The 22083-nt window shown below is 42.4% G+C and overlaps 2 protein-coding genes across 2 annotated transcripts in view; one reads left to right on the top strand and one right to left on the bottom strand.

The window, feature by feature from the left end:
- krr1 (KRR1 small subunit processome component homolog) overlaps positions 1 to 22083 on the bottom strand; it is a 253861-nt gene that overhangs the window by 102499 nt on the left and 129279 nt on the right. The window lies entirely within an intron of this gene.
- On the top strand, positions 4368 to 4901 carry LOC308308983 (signal peptidase complex catalytic subunit SEC11A-like; the record flags this gene model as incomplete). The annotated part of the gene is made up of 1 exon (XM_080754437.1): positions 4368 to 4901. The coding sequence occupies one exon, from the start codon at positions 4368 to 4370 to the stop codon at positions 4899 to 4901; it is 534 nt and encodes a 177-aa protein (XP_080610563.1).

Below are 22083 nucleotides of genomic sequence, written 5' to 3'. Positions count from 1 at the left end.
CCACACAACACTGTGGGTCTTCACTCTTCAGCTGGGTCACCACCCACCCAATCTGGCCAGCCATCGTCAAAGAAATGGTCCTTTTCATTTGGGTAACCGGAGCTCAGTTAAGCCCTTTGCACACAGGCGCGTTTATCCGCACGGATAAAACGGACAATTTCATTTTTTAAAAAGAAAACAATGATTCTCTACGACCTCATGCACACCGGATCAGAATTAGCCGTGTGACGAGTGGGTGCGGCCGTGCGTTTTTTTCTCGATCGAACCCAGTTCGATTGGTGCGTCTTGTCGCATGTGGTAAAAAACTCATCACTCCTTTTATGTCTCCTTTTGGGATCCGCAGCGGCGATTCCGCACAGCCTTGCACACCAAATCCAAAGTGTTTTATTCACGCAGCAAACGAAAAAAAACGCGAATGTCCTGTGTGCAAAGGGCTTTAGTCTGTTCTTGAGAAATTACCACCCACCTGACAACCGGGCATACTTAATGAATAGGTGGGTGTGGCCACATAAAACACTTTCTGTACACTTATTTCAAACAAATATAATTATAATACCTGATGATTGTGTGCACTGATGTTGTAGGAGGGAAAACATCACAGCACCCCATCTTAAACATTTCTCAAGAAGAAATAGATATTCACATCAAATGAGAGAGGAAGAAATATAGAGTGCAAGAGGGGAGAAAGAAGAGAAGCAACTGTGATAAAAATGTTCTTAAGTTCCGAAATGGATAACTTTTCTAGGATATTTGCTGCAGGGGCATCACTGTCTGATCAAAAGAAAAAGGGGGGGGGGGGGGGGGGGGGAGTATTTGCAACGGCCCCACAGACACTTGCTTTTGACTGTTTGAAAGCGCTGTAGAAATAGAATGCACTTGTCACAGCTGGAATCACATAGCATTTCTCTGTCAACAGAGTTCAGTACCACCTTTGAGGTCTCCAAAATGATTAGAGCATCAGTAGGCCTGACAACTGTGACAGCCCTGTGTCTTAAGAACCTCAAAATGACTTCAACTATTAGTATTCTGTAGCAAATGACAGTGACTGCAGCAAAAATGTATTCAGTTCATCCTTTTGTTGTCAGACATTTGCATCCCTAGTCATTTGAAAAGGTAATATATTTTGTAAGGGAACAAATATATTCTTCCCCTTAAGCATACATGACTAATGGTTGTTCATTATTAGTGCATGGGGTTAGGTGCACTGCTGCACTGCTGGTTTTGGTAAACTAAATCATTAACTCAGAACACTTATTTATCTAACCAGTTAAAGGCTGTGCCATATGGTACAATAAATTCACAAGAACTTGGAGGGGAAGGTTCAAAGTATCATTTTTTGTAAGTGAATTTCAATTGTCTGTGTTTAATTCATGTGTGTATACCCACCCTTGCATGCGAGCTTCCGTGTGCATGCATGCAGAGATTTTACTCTGCTTTGATTGGCTAAATGGAGGCAGTTTTCACATACTGGACAACAGCTACTGACATGATATACTGACATGATACTGACCATGATGCTGACATTATACTGGCCATCAGGGCAGGAATTTCATGGAGGCCATGAAGGCCATGGCCGCCGTTGCCCCTCAGTTTGGCCTTGTGCCCCTCAAACCAATGGCATGACCTGAGGCCACAGTGGCCTTAATGTCCCAGCTGACTGTACCACTTTCTGCTCTGTCTCTTTCTGGTCAATAAGTAGACAGTAGACAGCAGTGTCTTTTGTTGAGATTCTGAAATCTTGACTCTCCCGAGTCCCCATTTTTAAACCAATCCAGTGACTTTGATTGGTGCAGGGCTGAGCATGGATCAGATTGTATTGTAAATACCATCGTTTATCTATTTCACTGCAGATTAGGTTACCATCCCTAACCCTTAAATTAAACACATTCTTTCAATGGCCTTCGTGTGTCCTCAAGAAATGGACAACACAAAAGGCCAAGTGGCCTGCTGGCCATGATACTGACCATGAAGATCAGCTGTTTTCTAGTAGGCCTACTTTCGTGTCATATTCGACAAAGTATCATTTATGCAAGATTATAAAAAGACAAAACATGGAGATACAAGGTTTCTGCCCGGGAGAAACAATACACTGATGCTGATTGGCCAAATGTCTAAATTGTAATTGTAAATTGATTATTAGGGCTGGACTTATGAATGATTCACTGGTCCATGACAGCAATACAAGGTAATTAAATAAACCCAGATACAGTGTTCAGATTTAGACAAATATGACCAAAACCCTGGGGTTGCCTCAGGATATGTATTTTGATAGAGATTGATGCATTATGAATAATTATGTTCATACAATCCCCTCTCTGTTATGCATGGGGGAATTAAATGAATTTATCAAGCGCAACTTGAAATTACATAAATCTAGGAGGAACGTATTGAATTATTCAAGCTGTAGTAAAGAAGGGACTTTTGTTTGTTATTGCAACTACTTTGGCCCAACAGAGGAAAAAATACTTGTTTTTATTTAGTAGCTGCTACAGTACAAAGTCAGAATGTTAACCTCGATTGCTTGGATAGTGTTAACTTATGAATTGATCATACAAACATACTGTATATAGGCATATACAGTATATATACATATACATCTTGTTTGTTTATGTTCTAGTACAAGGGGATTTTATAAGATATTTGACCAATCTGCGAAGTAAATCGTTACCAAGAAATGTCTTCACCAATGTGTTTCTAAAGGTGTGTAATAAACTCCCGGGGGAAATAAAAAAAACTGATTTGCGTTTGTGTCCCATTAACTTACTATACAGGAAACAAAATAGAAAAAATAAATCTGCTTTAAGTAGCATGTGAGGGGTCAAACTAGGGGTTTTTCATGATGCTGAATTCATTGCAAGCATTTGTTTTGCACGAAATACATTCCTTGGGCTAAAATCGGACCCACAAAACGATGGTTTAGAATAGCTCAGGTTTTCGTTTTTTGCATTACATCAAGCAAAGGAACCCTCAAATCATCATACAGAGTACAATAAAACATAAGGTCACAAACTGCATTGCATATCCTGGGGTAAATAAATGGTAAATAGATTGTAAATGGTGCATTTAAATAGCGCCTTTATCCAAGGCGCTTTACATAGATTGTGCATTACATTCACCCATTCAAACACACATCCATACACCAACCATGCAAGGCTCACCGCGAGCAATTAGGCGTTCAGCGTCTTGCTCAAAGACACTTCGACACTAACTCTGTGGGAGCCTGGAATCGAACTGGGAACCTACAGGTTGCCAAGCGGCCACTTTACCCGTGCGTGCCTTGTGGCTAAGCCTATCAGACAATTGTACAAGTGATCCGAGTCCCAAGCGAGTCGCAAGTCATTTGGTCCAAGTCTCAAGCGAGTCGCAAGTCATTTGGTCCAAGTCTCAAGCGAGTCGCAAGTCATTTGGTCCAAGTCTCAAGCAAGTCTCAAGTTTTTTCTGTTGTGTGCAAGTCAAGTCGAGTCGAGTCACAAGGTTGTCAAGTCAAGTCGAGTCGAGTCACAAGGTTGTCATGTCAAGTTGCGTCGAGTCAAGTTGCGTCGAGTCGAGTCGCGTCGCGTCGAGTCGAGTCACAAGGTTGTCAAGTAGAGTCAAGTCACAAGCTTTTCAAGTCGAGTCACAGGTTAAATCTCAGGTTTATATCTTGAAGAACGAAACCTTTCTTCCTAAAGTAAATGTCAAAAAAATACCATGCAGATCTGATCATAGTGTTTGGCTGCTTCGTGCTTGTGCTCTCGCTTACATGCCTGTCTCCAATCAATCAAATCAATCAATCAATAAAAGTGTGAACCTAGCGTGGCGTTCACGACTGCTTTGGTGAGTGGCGTAGCGGCAAGTCGTCCGAGTCAGCGTGTCAAGTTGCAAGTCGTCAAATTTGCGACTCGAGTCCGAGTCAAGTCGAGTCATCATGACTCAAGTCCAATTGTCTGAAGCCTATATTTGGCAAAGGGAGCACACACTGATGGGAAAGCCTGGCCTGGCCTGGTGGTGCACAGTAGGACCAAGAACAATAAAAGATGTGGACTGGTCATCACGAGCCAACCCATGCCACTCCACTGGGTTTGCCTCATCGTGGGCCGTGGGGGAAGAAAGTGCTCTGTGGGGAAGCAGCCAAAGGTAAACCTCCTCCCAAGCCTGATCGACACCTAAACCCCACCCGTTCACTCAGATCAGATAAGAAGGTACAGAAGGTAATGTTTTGAGTTCTATATTTGGAAACACTGACAATGCCCTTCAGCCAATCACAACACCAGGTCAGAACCAACTCTGATGTCACACCGCCAATATAAGCTTGAGCAGGCTCAACACGCTCTAAGGTTTTGATCGGATTTCTTCTATGTTTTCTAGTTCTTAATACGGTCGTCAGAATGTTATCTGTTCTCGGCGACGTGCGTTGCATGAGCAAGCGGCAGCTCTACGCCCAGGTGTTGAACTTAGCCATGACCGTGCTGTCAGTGATGATGTTCTGGAAGGGCCTGGTGCTCGTGACGGGCAGCGAGAGCCCCGCGGTGGTGGTTATCAGCGGGAGCATGGAGCCAGCGTTCCACGCAGGGGACGTCCTGTTTGTGACCAACAGGGCGGAGGACCCCATCAGAGTGGGAGAGATCGTCATCTTCAGGATCGAAGGCAAGGACATCCCCATCGTGCACCGGGTGGTGAAGGTTCACAGGAAGGACAACGGAGACGTTAAAATCCTCACCAAAGGGGACAACAATCCCGTGGACGACATCGGACTGTACAAGCCAGGGCAACGCTGGCTGGAGAAGAAGGACGTGATGGGCAGAGTCCGCGGGTTTGTGCCGTACGTTGGACTGGTTACTCTTCAGAAACACGACTACCCCAAGAGCTGTTATGCCGTTCTCTTCGTGGTGTGTCTTTACGTGTTGGTCCGCCGGGACTGAGGTACCAGGTCACACAGGTACCTCACTCAGGTCAGGACCATAGACTGTAAAAACAGTGGACAATGTCACAAAGGTGACATCCGGACATGCAAGGCGCAACGTTGCTCTGATCTGCACCAAACATGTAGTAAAGGTAAAGTTAGCCGAGTGTTAGACCAATCTGGGAACTAAATCTAAATCAATAGATTTCTTCACAGATGTGTTCATAAAGGTGTCTACTATCACCTCTGCACTTTCTCAATCACAACTCCCTTCGGAAACTTTGTGGGAGCCAATCAAAGTTGGGGGTATCTGGATACCCAGGGCCTGGGATTAAAGGGGATAAGATAAAATAAATGACCAATATGAACATATGAGGTGTGTAATTAGGGTATTTTTGGGCTGCTGAATCCATTCCAACCATTAATATTCAGTTAAAATGACTCCTTGGCCATAAAATAGGCCTAATTGGCTACGGCTTAGCCAATCATGTCATTCGAGTTCACCTGTGTCCTGTTAGTCCCTATGTTTTAAACCCTGTGTTTGAGTGTTCCTTGTCAGATTGTATCATGTTATCCTGTGTGTCATGATGTGCGCTTACCCACCTGATCTTGAATAGTTGTCATGGATTCAAACCCTACTCCAACCATTTTCTTTTTTTTTATTGCCAAAATGATCTGTCTCGTGGCCTATTTTATGGCCAAGGAGTAGTTTTTACTGATAACTAATGGTTGGAATGGATTCAGCAGCCCCAAAATACCCTAATTACACACCTCATACGCTCATATTGGCCATTTTTATTGTTCCCCCTTTAATCCCAGGCCCTCGGGGTACCCCCAACTTTGATTGGCTCCCACAAAGTTTCCAGAGGGAGTGGTGATTGAGAAAGTTCAGAGGTGATAGTTGACAGCTTTATGAACACATTTGTGAAGAAAGATATTGATTTAGATTTAGTTCCCACGTGTGTCCCCAGGGGCCCTGTAATACACATCAAACGTGACACAAACACTGTTCAGTCTGGCATGAGAAAGCACACATAAAAACACAGAATTGCAATGCACTCGTATGGGGCACTAGCGCTACACCGGTGTGATAGCATTGTCTAACACATCAAATGGCCATATCTCAGTGACCATTGCTCTGATCATCAAAAATATATAGGACAAGCTATAGTGTTTAAAAAATCACACCCAGTGTGAAGTGAGTGGTGCTATAGTGAGCGGTGCAGAGCAAGCAGACTATACAGTACCGACTTTATTCCGCCTTTCTTTCCCCTCCTAGATAAACTTTATTTTTTGCCGCGCCCTCCCAGTTTTTCCGGCACACTCTTGGACCATAATATTATTATGTCAAATCGACCGGTTTCATCTGGAATCCATTCCTGGCATTTTGCTAAGAGATACAGTATGTTGTATATAGTTTAATTTATATAAATGTATATAACGCAAAATCGAATACATTCACACTTGTTTTACCAAAAGAATTGCTGTAGACCAGCTTTGAAAGCTGTTAAAAATAGCAGTTGTGAGCTTGTAGATCAGCTATTGTTGAATGGGGCTTAAGTGGTTAAACGTTATGTAGAGATCAATATCAAAGCGGGCTTTAAATGTATGTTTGAGAGTGAACTTTAGGCTAGATTGAAAGTTCTAGTCAATCTATTATTGACTAGAACACCTACTTTTCTTTTTTCCCTTTTTCTTTTTTGAAGCGGTGAAAGTCGCTTCCAAGGTGTGGCTTTGTCTGTCCTATGTCTGTCCCGTGCATGCAGCATTGAGGATTGGTCAAGCTTCACATGACAATTTGGCCCTCCAGACAAAATCATTCAATTAATTCATTCATTCAGAATTCATGAAAATATAGAACTAAAGCAAATAGAATGTATAGATCTAGAACACAGATTTCATAGCTCTAGAACACATAGAATAAAGATTCGCCGCTTCACTTCGAACCGAGGTTTGATTTTTTAAACACAAAGTGTTGCCAACCTAGGGGATTTGTCGCTAGATTTAGCTACTTTCCAGACCCCCCCCTAGACTTAATTAGTGAAAAGCTTCTAGAGACAAATCTGGCTACTTTTTCTGCTGATTTGGGGACACATATTGTTTACAGGAGCCAGAGATAAAACCCTATTTTTCCTTCCTTTTCCCTCTCTGCCTCCATTTGCTGCTTGCCTGCTCCTCAGTGACACACAAATGCACACGCTGTATCTCTTTCTCTCTCTACTGGTACTGCTGCCGTGCAAAACAAATACTCGAATTATTACCCTAAAAACGCGCACGCGCAAAGTATACAATAATTAAGCCCCCTGAACTGTACTGTCAAAAACTGTACATTTTCCTATGCAAACTTCTAAATAAAGTCTTCAATCAATCAATCAACCAACCAATCAATCAATCAATCAATCAATCAATCAATCAATCAATCAAACAAACAAACAAACAAACAGTCCAGTGGGATGAGCTGCTGCAGTGTGTCAGGGTAGCGGGACTGACAGAGACAGAGCTTTGACATGTCCACATACTGTAGAGTTCTGCTGCCCCCTGCTGGGTATGATCATGTGGTGCAGCAGTGGAGGAACAGTAGTAGCAGACCCCAGTCAACACTAAGGTACAGTAATACAGTGGTTCTCAATCTCAACCTGTTGGTCGGGACCCCCAGGGGGGTCCTTCAAATTATTTTGGGGGGTCCCCAGATGATTAACTTAATGTGCAATGTTGTTTTCTCACTCAAAAGTAAACAAACCAACATAAAGTTTAAGTGTATAGAGGGTCTATGTCACATTTCTAAAGTGACAATTTGAATTGAAAATTGAATTGACAATTTAAGGACATTTTGATACCTCTAAAATGGCAAATTAAACATTGGCCAAATTGTCAAATATTAGAAGCAGATGTCGTGAAAATAGCCGATCTACATGCTCATAAAACATCGTTGCGAGGCGTTGTGAGCATGTAGATCTGCTATTTTCACAATAGAACCGTGTTATACAAAATGGAATGCCTCAACACTTAGTGCTCGTCAGGGTGGGGGGCTTTGGGGTCACAGCCTGAAAAGGTTGAGAACCACTGTGTTAATACAATAAAACGTATACTATTGGCCTTGGGGTGGTTGTATTTGATCTCCCTAGTGCAGGGTTCCTCAATTAGTTTTCCCCAAGGGCCGAATTATGTCTAGGGTACCAAGCCGAGGGCCACAGCATTGCAGGGGGCGACGGCGGCGTTCCCGCTACTCCAGTGACTGCGACAGTTCAGATGTTGTCGTTATCGGGTGAAAATCTTGTATGTTGCATGTATCATTTTAAAAATGATTTAAACTAGTGAAAACAGCCGATCTACAAGCACACAACCCCTCGCACTGTGAGGCGTTGTGTGCTTGTAGACATAGCAACTGTTACTTGGAGAGTTGAGAAGGTTATATCATATGAATGACGATAAAATATTGGTTTTATTCACCAGTGTACTGCATGTAACTACTAAAAGTCTAGTCAATTAAAAAGAAATGGCAATTGCCATTTAAACCATTCAGAACGGGTACACATTATAGTGTATCATTACTTTATGCTTTAACTATTGAAAAATAGCAGATATACAAGCTCATGGTGCCGCACTGCGAGCTTGTAGATCTGCTATTTAAAAAAAAAATCTATAAGTGTCTTTTGAATCATTCGAAGGTTTTTTGAAAAACGCATGTTTCTATGTCAGCAATCTGGTTAGCCACCGTCAAAGGAAAGGTCCGTTTCACTTAACTGGAGCTCAGTTAGTCTGTTCTTGAGCGACTACTATGTCAGTGGTTCTCAAACTTTTTCATGTGAAGGACCCCCAAAATGATATGTATTTGGCCATGGACCCCCATCTCAAAATATTTAATTGACCAGAAGCACAATTTTAGTTACAAATGTTCGCTTTAACAATACATAGGCCTACAAGTCAAAGATTTGCAGACATTTTCACGGCTTTTTCAAAAATAGCAGATCTACAAGCTCGCAGCGCGGCACTCGGTGCCGCGCAGTGAGCTTGTATATCTGCTATTTTTCTATAGTTAAAGCATTCAATAATCTCTGCTAGTTTGAAAACCTACATTGTCGTCCCATTTGCAGCCAGTTAAACACGTCTCAGACAAGCAGGAGTGGCAGCCATATCACATCTTTATTTTCTCTAAGGCATGGTGTGTGTTTGCTCCTTCTACAAAGGTCAAAGTGATACACGATATTCAAGACAGAAAGGTCAAATTATGTAAAAAGTCTGAAGTGGACACATATTTACAACAAAATAATAATTAAAGGAGCTGTAGTCAACTTTTTCTTGAAAAACGGATGCTAAAATAAAAAGAATGTTTCAAAAATATTTTATAAAAAAAATAAACTTCATACATGTGTTTCTATTCAAAAATGACCACAAAAAGCGTAAAATAATGATAAAATAATCATTGTGGCCATTGTCAGACTTTGTTTACATTCTAGTCTATAGACTAGGATGTAAACAAAGTGTCGGCCCTACAATGAAAAAGTTGACTATAGCTCCTTTAAGGCTTTAGAAGGTATCACAAGAATATATATTGAATCATGTTTCTGGTTTCTAAAAGTTACACGATGTGGTATTAAATAGCTTATATCATGTCTACTTTCTACAGAGTACAGGTTTATAACCGTTACAGTTATGGACTCACACAGGACGTTATATAGTCTTTGAGTGGTATTTCCAAACAGAAGATTACCTTCGATGCGTCTCGGTGCACAATTTGGTCTGTTATTCTTCTGCCACTGGTGGATGGTAAAGTAGTAAATGGATAATGACAGCCACAGAGACCGACAGGACAGAGGACAGACGTACACAGGGGTTAAAGCCAAAAAAAATCCCAAGACTGACATTTATTTTCAGTCCATGTCCCAATATGTAATTTTTGAAACGTGGCGCACGCAGCACACACCAATATTTGGGGTGTTTCCCTGAAGTTCTGAACTGCCTGAATGTGTGTGCATCAATCCATGCTTCATTTTAAAGAAGTATCTTCTGAAGTTTTGTTGTATTCTATGCTAGTCTGGCCAATTCAAATACTCATATCTTGAAATTATAACTGCTTTGAGATCACTTGACTAGCTTTTTGACGACTTTGTCATTCACACCGCAGCCATCGCTACACCTTTATTTTTTTGCGGATCTGCACTGATCTCAGAAAAGCCCCTATGGAATCCTCAAGACTGAAATCAGTCCCCAGGACTGAGAACTTTAACCCCTGCGTGCATTCAGAATAAAACGAAAATGGAAACTGCAGACAAAACCCACACAACCTCCAAGTCCCTTCCCACTGCCCTCAATACAGATTAAAGACCCAGTGAAATGTGGGTATTTTATTTTGAAGTTTCAGTTTCAAAAGGAAGCCGGTGTGTTTCTGAACCAATCCGAGGGGACCAGCCCTTCAGGCGATGGGGTTTAAAATCTGAGTAATGGGAGTGATGGGAGCCAGCAATGGGAAATCTAGTGTTAGGTATGCTCCACCTCACTGACTTCCACTTGATGAAATTCAAATTCACAACTTTTGTCTTTCATTATAACGTACTTGATACAGTCATTTGCTTTACTGTTGTTTGAAATAGTCATAGCCTGCCTTAGTTTAGATACTTTACCCACATAAAAGTCATTGAAATGATTTGCAATATCACCTGGTTTAGTGAGAACAAATCCATTTGATTCCACAAAGGGAGTGCCCACAGTCTTTCGACCCATGATTTCATTAAAAACATTCTTTCACTGCCTTCATTGATCAAAAACAATTCAGGTTGTTCTGATGACTGGTGGTTTATTAAGCGCACTTGAATTGCTCCAAAACCAACGTTAAACTGTAAATAAAGCATAATATACAAGACAAAGTAAATAATAGAACATAAAGCTTAACAGGTAAGAAATGATAATACAAAAGACATAACCAGTAAGACTCCCTAATCGGGAGATAAGCGACCGTAGGTGGCTTATCTCCACAAATAGGGCAAAATAAACAATCCATTTACCTCACTGGCTGCATCCACAGCAATGAAGGTAGCGAGATCAAGATGCCCAAAGGGTACAAACTTTGTCAGTGCCACGCTGCTTACAAACACACACACGTCCGTCCGTCCGCACGGACGTGTGCGAACACACTGAGCTGCTGCTAGGGAGCCATCAACCGGCACAGCATATATGGAAAAACCTGGCCGGAATACACGTAAAGGGCCACTTCCGGCACCTCACTTTGAGCAGGATATTTAACATTTAAACAAACTTAGAAAATAACAAATAAATGACGAAATTGATGTCATGGCGGCAGCTACACATTCCATATTTGCCGTCGGGGCTGCCGCTAGGATCATCCCTTTACCGGGACAAGCGACGTCCCTTACGGGACGCACCTCTTTCAGTCAGAATACGGGGCGTCCCGGCCAATACGGGACGGTTGGCAACCCTGTTTAACACACCACAGTGCACAGGATGAAACAGAAACAAAGTGCCCAGAATGAAGTTGATTTGACCTTATTTGGAGGCTCAGAGTAAAAGTAACAACCGCAGCCAGCAGTGCTTTTGTAACGGCCGCTAGAGAAGGCTGTGTTTTAAACATGAAGGAGATTTAAAAGTTAAAATGCACTTCTGTGAATCTCATAACACTGGCTGTCAACAAGAGAACGGGACTTCCTGGTCACGTGATCTACCGTTGCATTATGGGAAATGGAGTCTTTCTCTTCACCCACCCACTCTGACAGTTGAGTGGGACAGGGCCCAAGGTGGAGGGGCCTTCATTATTTCATACTTTAGCAGATATACAAGCTCACAGCGCGGCACCGAGTGCCGCACTGTGAGCTTGTATATCTGCTATTTTTGAAAAATCGTGAAAATGTGTGCAAATCTTTGAATATATGTATTTTTTAAGCAACTCAGATTTTGCTTCTGGGGGGTCCCTGGAACTAAATATTTTGAGATGGGGGTCCGTGGCCAAATACATATAATTTTGGGGGTCCTTCACATGAAAAGGTTTGAGCACCACTGACATAGAAACATAGGTTAAAAAAAAAAAAAAAAAAAGGAGTAGCAGATCTACAAGCTCGCAGCGCTGCACTCAAGCTGCGCTGTGAGCTTTAGTCTAGTTCTAGTACATAGAAGGGGTTTTCATGCACCCCCCGGAAATACATTTCTAATCAGTGTTTCCTTATTGGAAAAAATGTGCTGAAAATGATTAGCTATGTTAAAAAGTTGTCAAAATGTCCCTACTACCCCAAAACCCCCCTTTTGTATATTTCTCTGGTGAAATTGGGTAAAGCCAAATATTAATTCACTAAAATTACATAAATAGACATGGAAGTCTGAAATTGGGCATGGAGTATGCCGACACATAGGGGTAAGTAAGAGAATAGGATTTTGGGGCGTGCTACTATTGTATTTGTAAATATGAACAGCATCATCCCCAGAAACACACAAAAATATACTGTCCGATTGACAAACAACAACATGGATGATTAATTTCCAGCACTTTATGGTGGATATCACTGCCTCATTTGTCTTTAGAAAACTTCCCCTATCCCTAAGCTTCGATTTGAGCCCAAGATGACCTTTCTATCTTGAGAATTACTCTTTCTGTAGCCAACGTTCTGCACTATACCTCAAATCAGAGGTAAAGTTGTCAAGATGTCCCATCTACCATTTTTATGCAAATTAGTGCCGCCATTATTGAAAAGTCAACTGTCACTATGTCTCAGCCAATATTGCACTAAAATGAACAAATAAGGTGTCTAGACCTATGTTTTGAGGGTCAAGGATCTCATTGAAACTATTCTTAAAGTGGCCACACCTTGTTGGTGTGAAAATCAGTCCCGCCATTACAATATAATCACATTTCCACCAAGTAAGAGATACTGTATAACTTTACAAATAAGGTGTCTAGACAGATGCAGAGTGTTTTAACCAAGCTACTGTATGTAGCCACACATGTGCGCACGCACGCACGCACGCACGCACACACACACACACACACACACACACACACACACACACACACACACACACACACACACACACACACACACACACACACACACACACACACACACACACACACACACACACACACACACACACACATTTTAACATCTTTATTTGCATTCACATTTAACAAGAAGTTCTTGAACGCAAACAATAGTGGATGAGCAAACTTGGAAAAAGCTGTACAACAAGTGCTAGGGTATAGGTCATGGGTACAGGAAGCATCGCCTTCTCCATATATGGCGACTGCCAATTATTGCAGACACTGAACAGAATTTTGCCAATGCCTTCGCTCTTGGCTTGGGCATGCCTGCAATCTGCAGGCCCCTCACTACTGATTTATGGACATTACCAAGGCTTCCAAATGCAAACACCAGTAGTTTACACTTGTAGCCAAGTTGTAAGATAGCATCCTTAAGACGTTGGTACTTAAGTGCCTTTGTAAGGAATGCCTCTTCCAGACTGTGGTCAAATGTACATGCCACTTCTAAAATGGTCACTTCTCTACTGTCCTCATCAACAACAACAATATCTGGTGTGTTAGCTGTGACATCTGAAAAGGCATCATTTTCATTATTGTGCGTGAACATGGCAATTGAAACACGTGAGTGTGTATACATGTTGGCAGATGATGAAACATATGAGCGTATGTCCTTAGCTAATAGGTCAACAATTCTGTCGTGCCTAGCAATGTACATTCCCTTATATACATGACAGCCATTAAGAATATGTGACAGTGTTTCTGTAACTGGAGTGTGTTCATGGTGCAGACAATGAGGAGGAAATGTGTTAGGGTACCACAGGGAGAGATTGAGTCTGGTTGGAAGGACCTGTAATCTGGCTTTGGCTGTAAAGATGACTATATCCTCATCAACTGCGTTGTTCTTGTATATTGTATGTGATACTGTGTGGTCTGCATCAGGGAGGCAAGCTAGCTTTCCCTGTAGTTTTAAACCAGTCCAGTGTTGTTGTTGTTCTTGTTGTTGTAACATGATGAGGTGCTTCCGTGCAGTAACTGGTGATATGTGATGTTGTGTATCAATAACGGTAGCCCTTACTGAGACTAAACAGTTGGTAATAATGTCCTCAGAAACTGCCACTGTTTCCGAGTCAGGTCTAGCCCAGCTCAGGGATATTCCAGTTCTCACACAGAGGTCATTGAGGTCAGGCCAGTCTGACGATACCCCAAACCCAGTAGCATTTGAGTCCATTTTCAGGTTGGGCTTTCTTCTGAACCCCAGGAAGCCTGGATCGCCCTCTGCTGCCAAAGGCACTTTACGCCGTTTCATGTCTAGAAACAGAGATGATCTAGCAAGTTCCCTGACAGTTTTGTCATCACTGTTCAACATGTTTGTTAGGTGAGCCAGCCTTGTGGCGTTATAAATCCACTCCATGTTCGGCACGCCAAACCCACCGTCCTGCTTGGACTGGAAAATAATGTCTCTGGTGCTGTGGGTGTTAAGTCCGAACCATTTCCTCACAAAGTGAACTATACTATCGTTTAGGTCACTGAGTGTTTTACATGCTATGTGAACGTTGGAGAAAAGATGTTGTACTCTAGTCAGGGCAACCTGCCTAATAGCCTCCAACTTCATCAGCAGTGGTAGTGGTGAAGCATCGATCAGGTTCAGCCTAGCTGTAAATTCAGATGTTATGTACTCAACCTGTTCTTTCCAGTCCCCTGCAATATTAAATCTATGCCCTAGATAATTATAGGACTCGTGTAGATCATATACACGGATGGGCTGTGAGTTGATGGTGAACTCAGGGCTTTTATCAGCCTTAGACTTATACCAGCGGTTGCCACCACTACGCCTCTGGTAGAGAACAGCACACTTGGTGTTTTTTGCCTCTAGACCTGACCAGTCTAGAAACCTGTCTGTTCTCGCAAGCATGTTTTTAACAACACTCTCCTCCCGAGAGGCTAGCTGTACGTCGTCCGCATAGCCCTGGACAGGGTTTGGGGATAGTACATTGGGTGGTGCACAGTCACACAACCACTTAATCCACCCGTTGATGGCAAGGACAAAGTTAATGGCACTCCAGGGACAGCCTGTCTTAATGCCTACTTGGAGAGGTATTGGGTCTGTCAGTTGTTTCCCACAGATGACTTGTATGAATGATGATTCATACACATCTCTAATAATGTCAATAAATACCTGAGGTAGATGTATAATTTCTAAGGCATTAATCATGACATTATGGGTCAGAGAACCAAAAGCATCACGGAAATCTAGGAATACAGAGTAGAATTTACAAGATTCATGTTTAAAATCATCGATCCCAGTTTTTAGACAGAAAACATGTTCATTCATCCCCTGTCTATTTATATATGCTTTCTGCTTGGGTGACAAGATGTCATTGTCTATCAGCCAGGGAAGCACACGAGACAGGATACATTTCATGAACACTTTGTAGATTGTAGGGAGGAGGGAAATGTCTCTCCATGTTGATGGATCATCAGGTACATTGTCTTTTTTTGGGATACGATGAATCATGGCTCCTTTCCAGGATTCGGGCACTCTCTTATTGTCCAGGCAGACATTAAAAATTGATGTTATTTTTGCACATGATTGTGCAGTCTTGAGGCTTTCATATGTTTCCCCATCTATGCCACTAGCCCTGTCATTGGGTAGGCTGCGCAAAACAGACTCTACCTCATCAGGTGTAAAATGGGAGGTGCTGGGAAAGATAGCGGGCCGTTCTGTTTGTAGACTATTTTCCCACGGGGGTAATGGGAGTGGGTCGCTGATCAATGTTTGGCTGCGACATTTATTTTCATAATGGTTTTTAACCATTGTGACGTCACTTGGGCAAGGGGGCGGGTCGGGATACTCGCTGTCATTCAGAATGATCTGTATCGCTTTCGATCGCCTGTGCTGCCACAAGTAAGCAAGTTTGTTCCTACTCACTCTTTTGTGGCGCTCCCTGGTTGTACTGGAGCTGAGCTGGGGCTGAATTATGTCACGTACATAACATAATTGCCCCTCGATCCATTCCGCAGCGGTAGATTGACTCAGAGCCTCGGGTGGGGGGCGACTGAGAGGAAACTTTTTCAAGATCCGCACCACGTATTTCAGCAGCGCGAGCCCGAGCGGGTCTCCTCCTCGGCTTGTCGCTGTAAATATGCCGTCCTTGAAGAACATCCCGTTCAGTAATGTTATTAGGCGTATCCATTTCCCCGGGTCTTTAGAAGATGCGAAGCGCCTCTCAGGTAGTCGTCGGGTGTTGAGTCCAACTCTGAAGGCTCTCTCGCGGTTCTGGAAATCCGTCCATTGCTCGTCAGACAGGGGGTGTCGGTACTCCGTAAAGTCCGTCTCTGCTGGCAGCCTGCCAGGCAGATGTTGCAAGGCAGGGTCGGCTTGCTCCGGTAGCTCGTAGACCCTCCCGCTGAGCAACGCTTGTTTAAAAGCGAGCCTCAATACGGTCACCAAACACATTGTTAGGAACAGCTTTCCAAGCATTGCTCTCATCCTCTACATTAACGATGGCAGTTACAACGGGTGTGGATGGTGTGTTTTAGATGTTAAAACATCCAAAACAAGTTAGTTTAGGTTTAAAACTGCCACCAACTTGTGCGTGCTGTGTCAGGAGCACACACACACACACACACACACACACACACACACACACCCACACACACACACACTAGCCTGCCCTATGCAAAACAAAATTCACACAGTCAACCAATGACATTTAGTGGGGGACCACATTAGTTTGTCTACAGATGCACTACAGGAAATTGGGAAGCTCAAATTACAGCTCACATTACAGCTCGTTTTGGACACTATGGTTCAAGTGGTTAACTCATTGAGTGCCTATCCCGAATTAGTTCGGGATATATTATCGTATCCCAGAGTGCCTATCCCGAACTAGTTCGGGATATTAAAAAAAAAAAAAAAAAATTTTTTTTGAAATTTTTTTTTTGGACCCCATCAAATCTAGTGAACATGATTTCAATCGCGATTTTGCATGTTCCACCCCCATACAACCCCATCTAACATACAGGGCAGCCATGTTTGTTTACATAACATGTAAAACATAATGGCGATTATCTCAAGAATGCCTGAACGGATTTCCAATCGGATTTTTTTTGTTTGAAAGCTGTGAACAAACTGCACAAATCCACTCCAATGCAATCCAGGATTGCATTGGATTTTTTAGATCTCATTCTTCTCTGTTTTTTTCCCATGCATGAGGTGTGCAAGGTTTAATCATGGCTAAGTTGACGAAAATAAGGCTTCTAAAATGCTTGGTAGCCAATAGCTAACTTCAAGCTAACTTCATCCTCTTCCTGTACATGCACAAAGGAAAGTGTTCAGGCAAGTCATGGCTGCAGGGCTTCTGCATATACCAGCATATCTCTATGGGATTTTCTATGGCCACTGGGCGCCCTCTAGTGGTGAAAGGGGTGGCACTATATAAAAAAATAATAAAAAAGGTTTCTATCACACAAAGATTTGGAGGACCCCCTACAGTAACTCTGAGGACCCCCTAGGGTCCCGGACCCCCTGTTGAAGACCCCAGCAGTAGAGTATTTCTGCAAAGAAACGCTCCATTCTCATTGAAATGCAGACGGAACGGGGAATCCACTCTCATAGGTAGTTTAGTGTGGCTGCAGCCTTATATAAGAAATACTCTGAACCAAGCTCGTTGCCAATGCGGCGCTCGTTCTTTTACCTTGTCTGATGACCGTAAGCTGATGAGGGGTTGCGCCGCCGTGTACAGTAAAAACATCTCCCGTAACGCTGCTCTCAAAAATCCACCGCACGTTAGCAATAATGGAGTCCCAAATCACTTCCTGGCTGTTTTCTGTGGATCTGATCTAGAAAATGCATTTCTATGCTCTGAATGGATGGCAAGCCGAGCGGCCCAATTCACATTAATTCTTTGCATAAGGCTGCCCTCTGCCGCCAGTTTGACCCATACACATTTGAGCGTCCATTATAAAAATAATTAGTTTAGAAAGAACCAATAGATAATTTTCTATAACATCACAAAGGTAAGCTGCTTTTTGCTGGCACCAAGCCCAATAAATACATTATAGCATCTGGCAGTAGGACCCTAACCCTCCCAATCAATATGATGACATCATAAAAGTGACGGTCCACTCAACTTAAACTTTTACTGTCAGTCCAGTCAACTTGAGAAAAAATCTCACGTTGTTAATGTCCTGGCATGCATGCATATGTGCATGTGTGTGTGTGTGTGTGTGTGTGTGTGTGTGTGTGTGTGTGTGTGTGTGTGTGTGTGTGTGTGTGTGTGTGTGTGTGTGTGGTGACAGTACACTTCACTGGTAAACGGTCAACTAAAAGGATAAAAAGCTTTCAGGTCTCAAGAAAGCTTTTGTCAAGCAATTTGGGTCCTTTTTTAACTGATAACAGAATGACAGTCTGTTGATCTGATGAAGTCGACTCAGTCGATGACCGAGGAGGAACTTCAAAAACTGTCCGACAACTATGACTCTGTCTACAGTCAACTATGACTCTGTCTACAGTCAACTATGAATCTGTCTACAGTCAACTATGACTCTGTCTACAGTCAACTATGACTCTGTCTACAGTCAACTATGACTCTGTCTACAGTCAATGACACATAAAACAGTAAAACTATGACTCTGTCTACAGTCAATGACACATAAAACAGTACAACTATGACTCTGTCTACAGTCAATGACACATAAAACAGTACAACTATGACTCTGTCTACAGTCAATGACACATAAAACAGTACAACTATGACTCTGTCTACAGTCAATGACAAATAAAACAGTACAACTTTGGGTCCTTTTTTAACTGATAACAGAATGACAGTCTGTTGATCTGATGAAGTCGACTCAGTCGATGACCGAGGCGGAACTTCAAAAACTGTCCGACAACTATGACTCTGTCTACAGTCAACTATGACTCTGTCTACAGTCAACTATGAATCTGTCTACAGTCAACTATGACTCTGTCTACAGGCAATGACACATAAAACAGTACAACTATGACTCTGTCTACAGTCAATGACACATAAAACAGTACAACTATGACTCTGTCTACAGTCAATGACACATAAAACAGTACAACTATGACTCTGTCTACAGTCAATGACACATAAAACAGTACAACTATGACTCTGTCTACAGTCAATGACAAATAAAACAGTACAACTATGACTCTGTCTACAGTCAATGACACATAAAACAGTACAACTCTGACTCTGTCTACAGTCAATGACAAATAAAACAGTACAACTATGACTCTGTCTACAGTCAATGACACATAAAACAGTACAACTATGACTCTGTCTACAGTCAATGACACATAAAACAGTACAACTATGACTCTGTCTACAGTCAATGACACATAAAACAGTACAACTATGACTCTGTCTACAGTCAATGACAAATAAAACAGTACAACTATGACTCTGTCTACAGTCAATGACAAATAAAACAGTACAACTATGACTCTGTCTACAGTCAATGACACATAAAACAGTACAACTATGACTCTGTCTACAGTCAATGACACATAAAACAATACAACTATGACTCTGTCTACAGTCAATGACACATAAAACAGTACAACTATGACTCTGTCTACAGTCAATGACACATAAAACAGTACAACTATGACTCTGTCTACAGTCAATGACAAATAAAACAGTACAACTCTGACTCTGTCTACAGTCAATGACAAATAAAACAGTACAACTATGACTCTGTCTACAGTCAATGACACATAAAACAGTACAACTATGACTCTGTCTACAGGCAATGACACATAAAACAGTACAACTATGACTCTGTCTACAGTCAATGACACATAAAACAGTACAACTATGACTCTGTCTACAGTCAATGACAAATAAAACAGTACAACTATGACTCTGTCTACAGTCAATGACAAATAAAACAGTACAACTATGACTCTGTCTACAGTCAATGACAAATAAAACAGTACAACTATGACTCTGTCTACAGTCAATGACACATAAAACAGTACAACTATGACTCTGTCTACAGTCAATGACACATAAAACAATACAACTATGACTCTGTCTACAGTCAATGACACATAAAACAGTACAACTATGACTCTGTCTACAGTCAATGACACATAAAACAGTACAACTATGACTCTGTCTACAGTCAACTATGACTCTGTCTACAGTCAACTATGACTCTGTCTACAGTCAATGACAAATAAAACAGTACAAGGTGCCCTCCAGACGAGATGCGGTCACCGCCTCCTAGCAATTCATTTTCAATGAGAGGCTTTTTCAGCCGCGCAGCGAAATTTTGGGGGCGGCGAGGAGAGCGGGCGCGGTCCCGTGAAATCCACCGCCAGCGTGCTCGTTTGTGCATGCGTACGCGGGTGGTGAGAGATGGATTGTGTTCATCTTTGTGAAATACCGCGCAGCGTTTACTCACCGAGCGAGTGTGTTTGTGTCTCACCGCGGTGCGGCCACCGCTGATCCTAGCGGCAGCACCGACGGCAACCGCCTGTAGTGTGGAGGGCACCTTATGCAGAAAAAGAAGAAAAACTTGTAGAAAACAATGCAAAATAATGGAATTTGGTTGCGACCGTCAGGTCGCAGTTACTATCAAAACCTCGACCAGCTGTCCGTCAGTCCGTCCGTCCGTCCGTCAGTCTGTCTGTCACATGTCACACTTTTGCCCTGCTCATATCTCCGCAACCGTTGCCCCGATCTATGCCAAATTTTGCATACACACTCCTTGGCTGCCAAACCACAACCTCCACCCAATTCTCACATGACCCTCTTCTAGCGCCACCATTAGGCCGATTCTTGCAAAACACATTTTTGGACACTGCTCCTACAATGTTTGCCCTAAAATCACACAAATCGGTACACAGTATGTCTACACTCATGTCATCAACATGGATATGTCCTGTGTAGTGCCACCTTCTGGCCGATTTTTTAAAACAAATTTTTGGACACTGCTCCTACAGATTTTGCCCTGAAATCACGCAAATCGGTACACTCTTGCTCTACACTCATGTCATCAACATGGATTCATCCCATTTAGCGCCACCTTCAGGCCAATTCTTTAAAACAATTTTTTGGACACTACTCCTACAGATTTTGCCCTAAAATCACGCAAATCGCTACACAGTATGTCTACACTCATCTCATCAACATGGATCTGTCCCATATAGCGCCACCATAAGGCCGATTTTTTCAAACATTTTTGGACACTGCTCCTACACATTTTGCCCTAAAATCATGCCGCGACCTGACGGTCGCTTATCTCCCGATTAGGGAGTCTTACTGGTTAGACTGCACGGATTTAGCTCCTCGCGAGCGTAGGTGAGTGTTTTCTCTCGGTACAGAAAGGTAAAAAACTCTCACGGCAAAAATGTACGTCTAAAATGTTTTTCTTTATTTTTCTTAGTATTTTCACAATGGTATTAATTGATGTAACAACAGCACAATGTAAAGACAACAACATTGGTTTCATTTTATTGAAGATATCAGTAAATATACATGAAAGGTTTAACATAAATGATTTACATTTTATAATTACATTTTATAGGTAAAATACAATGATTTTCAAAACCCTTCATTGGAGTAAATGTAATCTTTTTCATTATCAATAAAACTTTACAATATTCATGTTTAAATGATAGGTCACGACCCCCAAAATAATAACGTTTAAACATAATTTGTCCAATGTTTGACCAGTTTATAGTTTGATTACTTTTAAAAGTCCTTTCATTGTCACCTGGGGACCCCCTGGGAGTCCCTCTGGGGGTCCCTGTGGGGGTCCCTCTGGGGGTCCAGACCCACAGGTTCAGGTTGAGAACAAACCTTTTCATGTCAATCTGAACAGTTTGTTCCAGAGACTCCATTTTTACAAGATTCCTTGTTTGAAAATAGCAGATCTACAAGCTCACAACACGTCGCACTGTGGCCCGTTGTGAGCTTGTAGATCTGCTATATTCAAATAGTCAACGAATGCAGTAAATGGTTAAAGTGGTTACACTGATTTTGATGCTATATACATGAATGTTGCTGGGGACCCCCTGGAACCCCCTCAAGGACCCCTGGGGGTCCCCAGACCCCACTTTGAGAACCACTGTATTCATGATCTATAAATCTGTACAATATTCATGTTTAAATGCGTTAGACACACAGAGCCCCCCCCCCCCCCCCCCCCCCATCGCTATGGAGACCAAACTATACCCCCC

Source organism: Nannobrachium achirus (assembly GCF_963921795.1).
Source record: "Nannobrachium achirus genome assembly, chromosome: 23".
Classification (NCBI taxonomy): domain Eukaryota; kingdom Metazoa; phylum Chordata; class Actinopteri; order Myctophiformes; family Myctophidae; genus Nannobrachium; species Nannobrachium achirus.
Note: the sequence above shows the minus strand (reverse complement) of the source record. Positions and strands in the feature narration are given on the sequence as shown.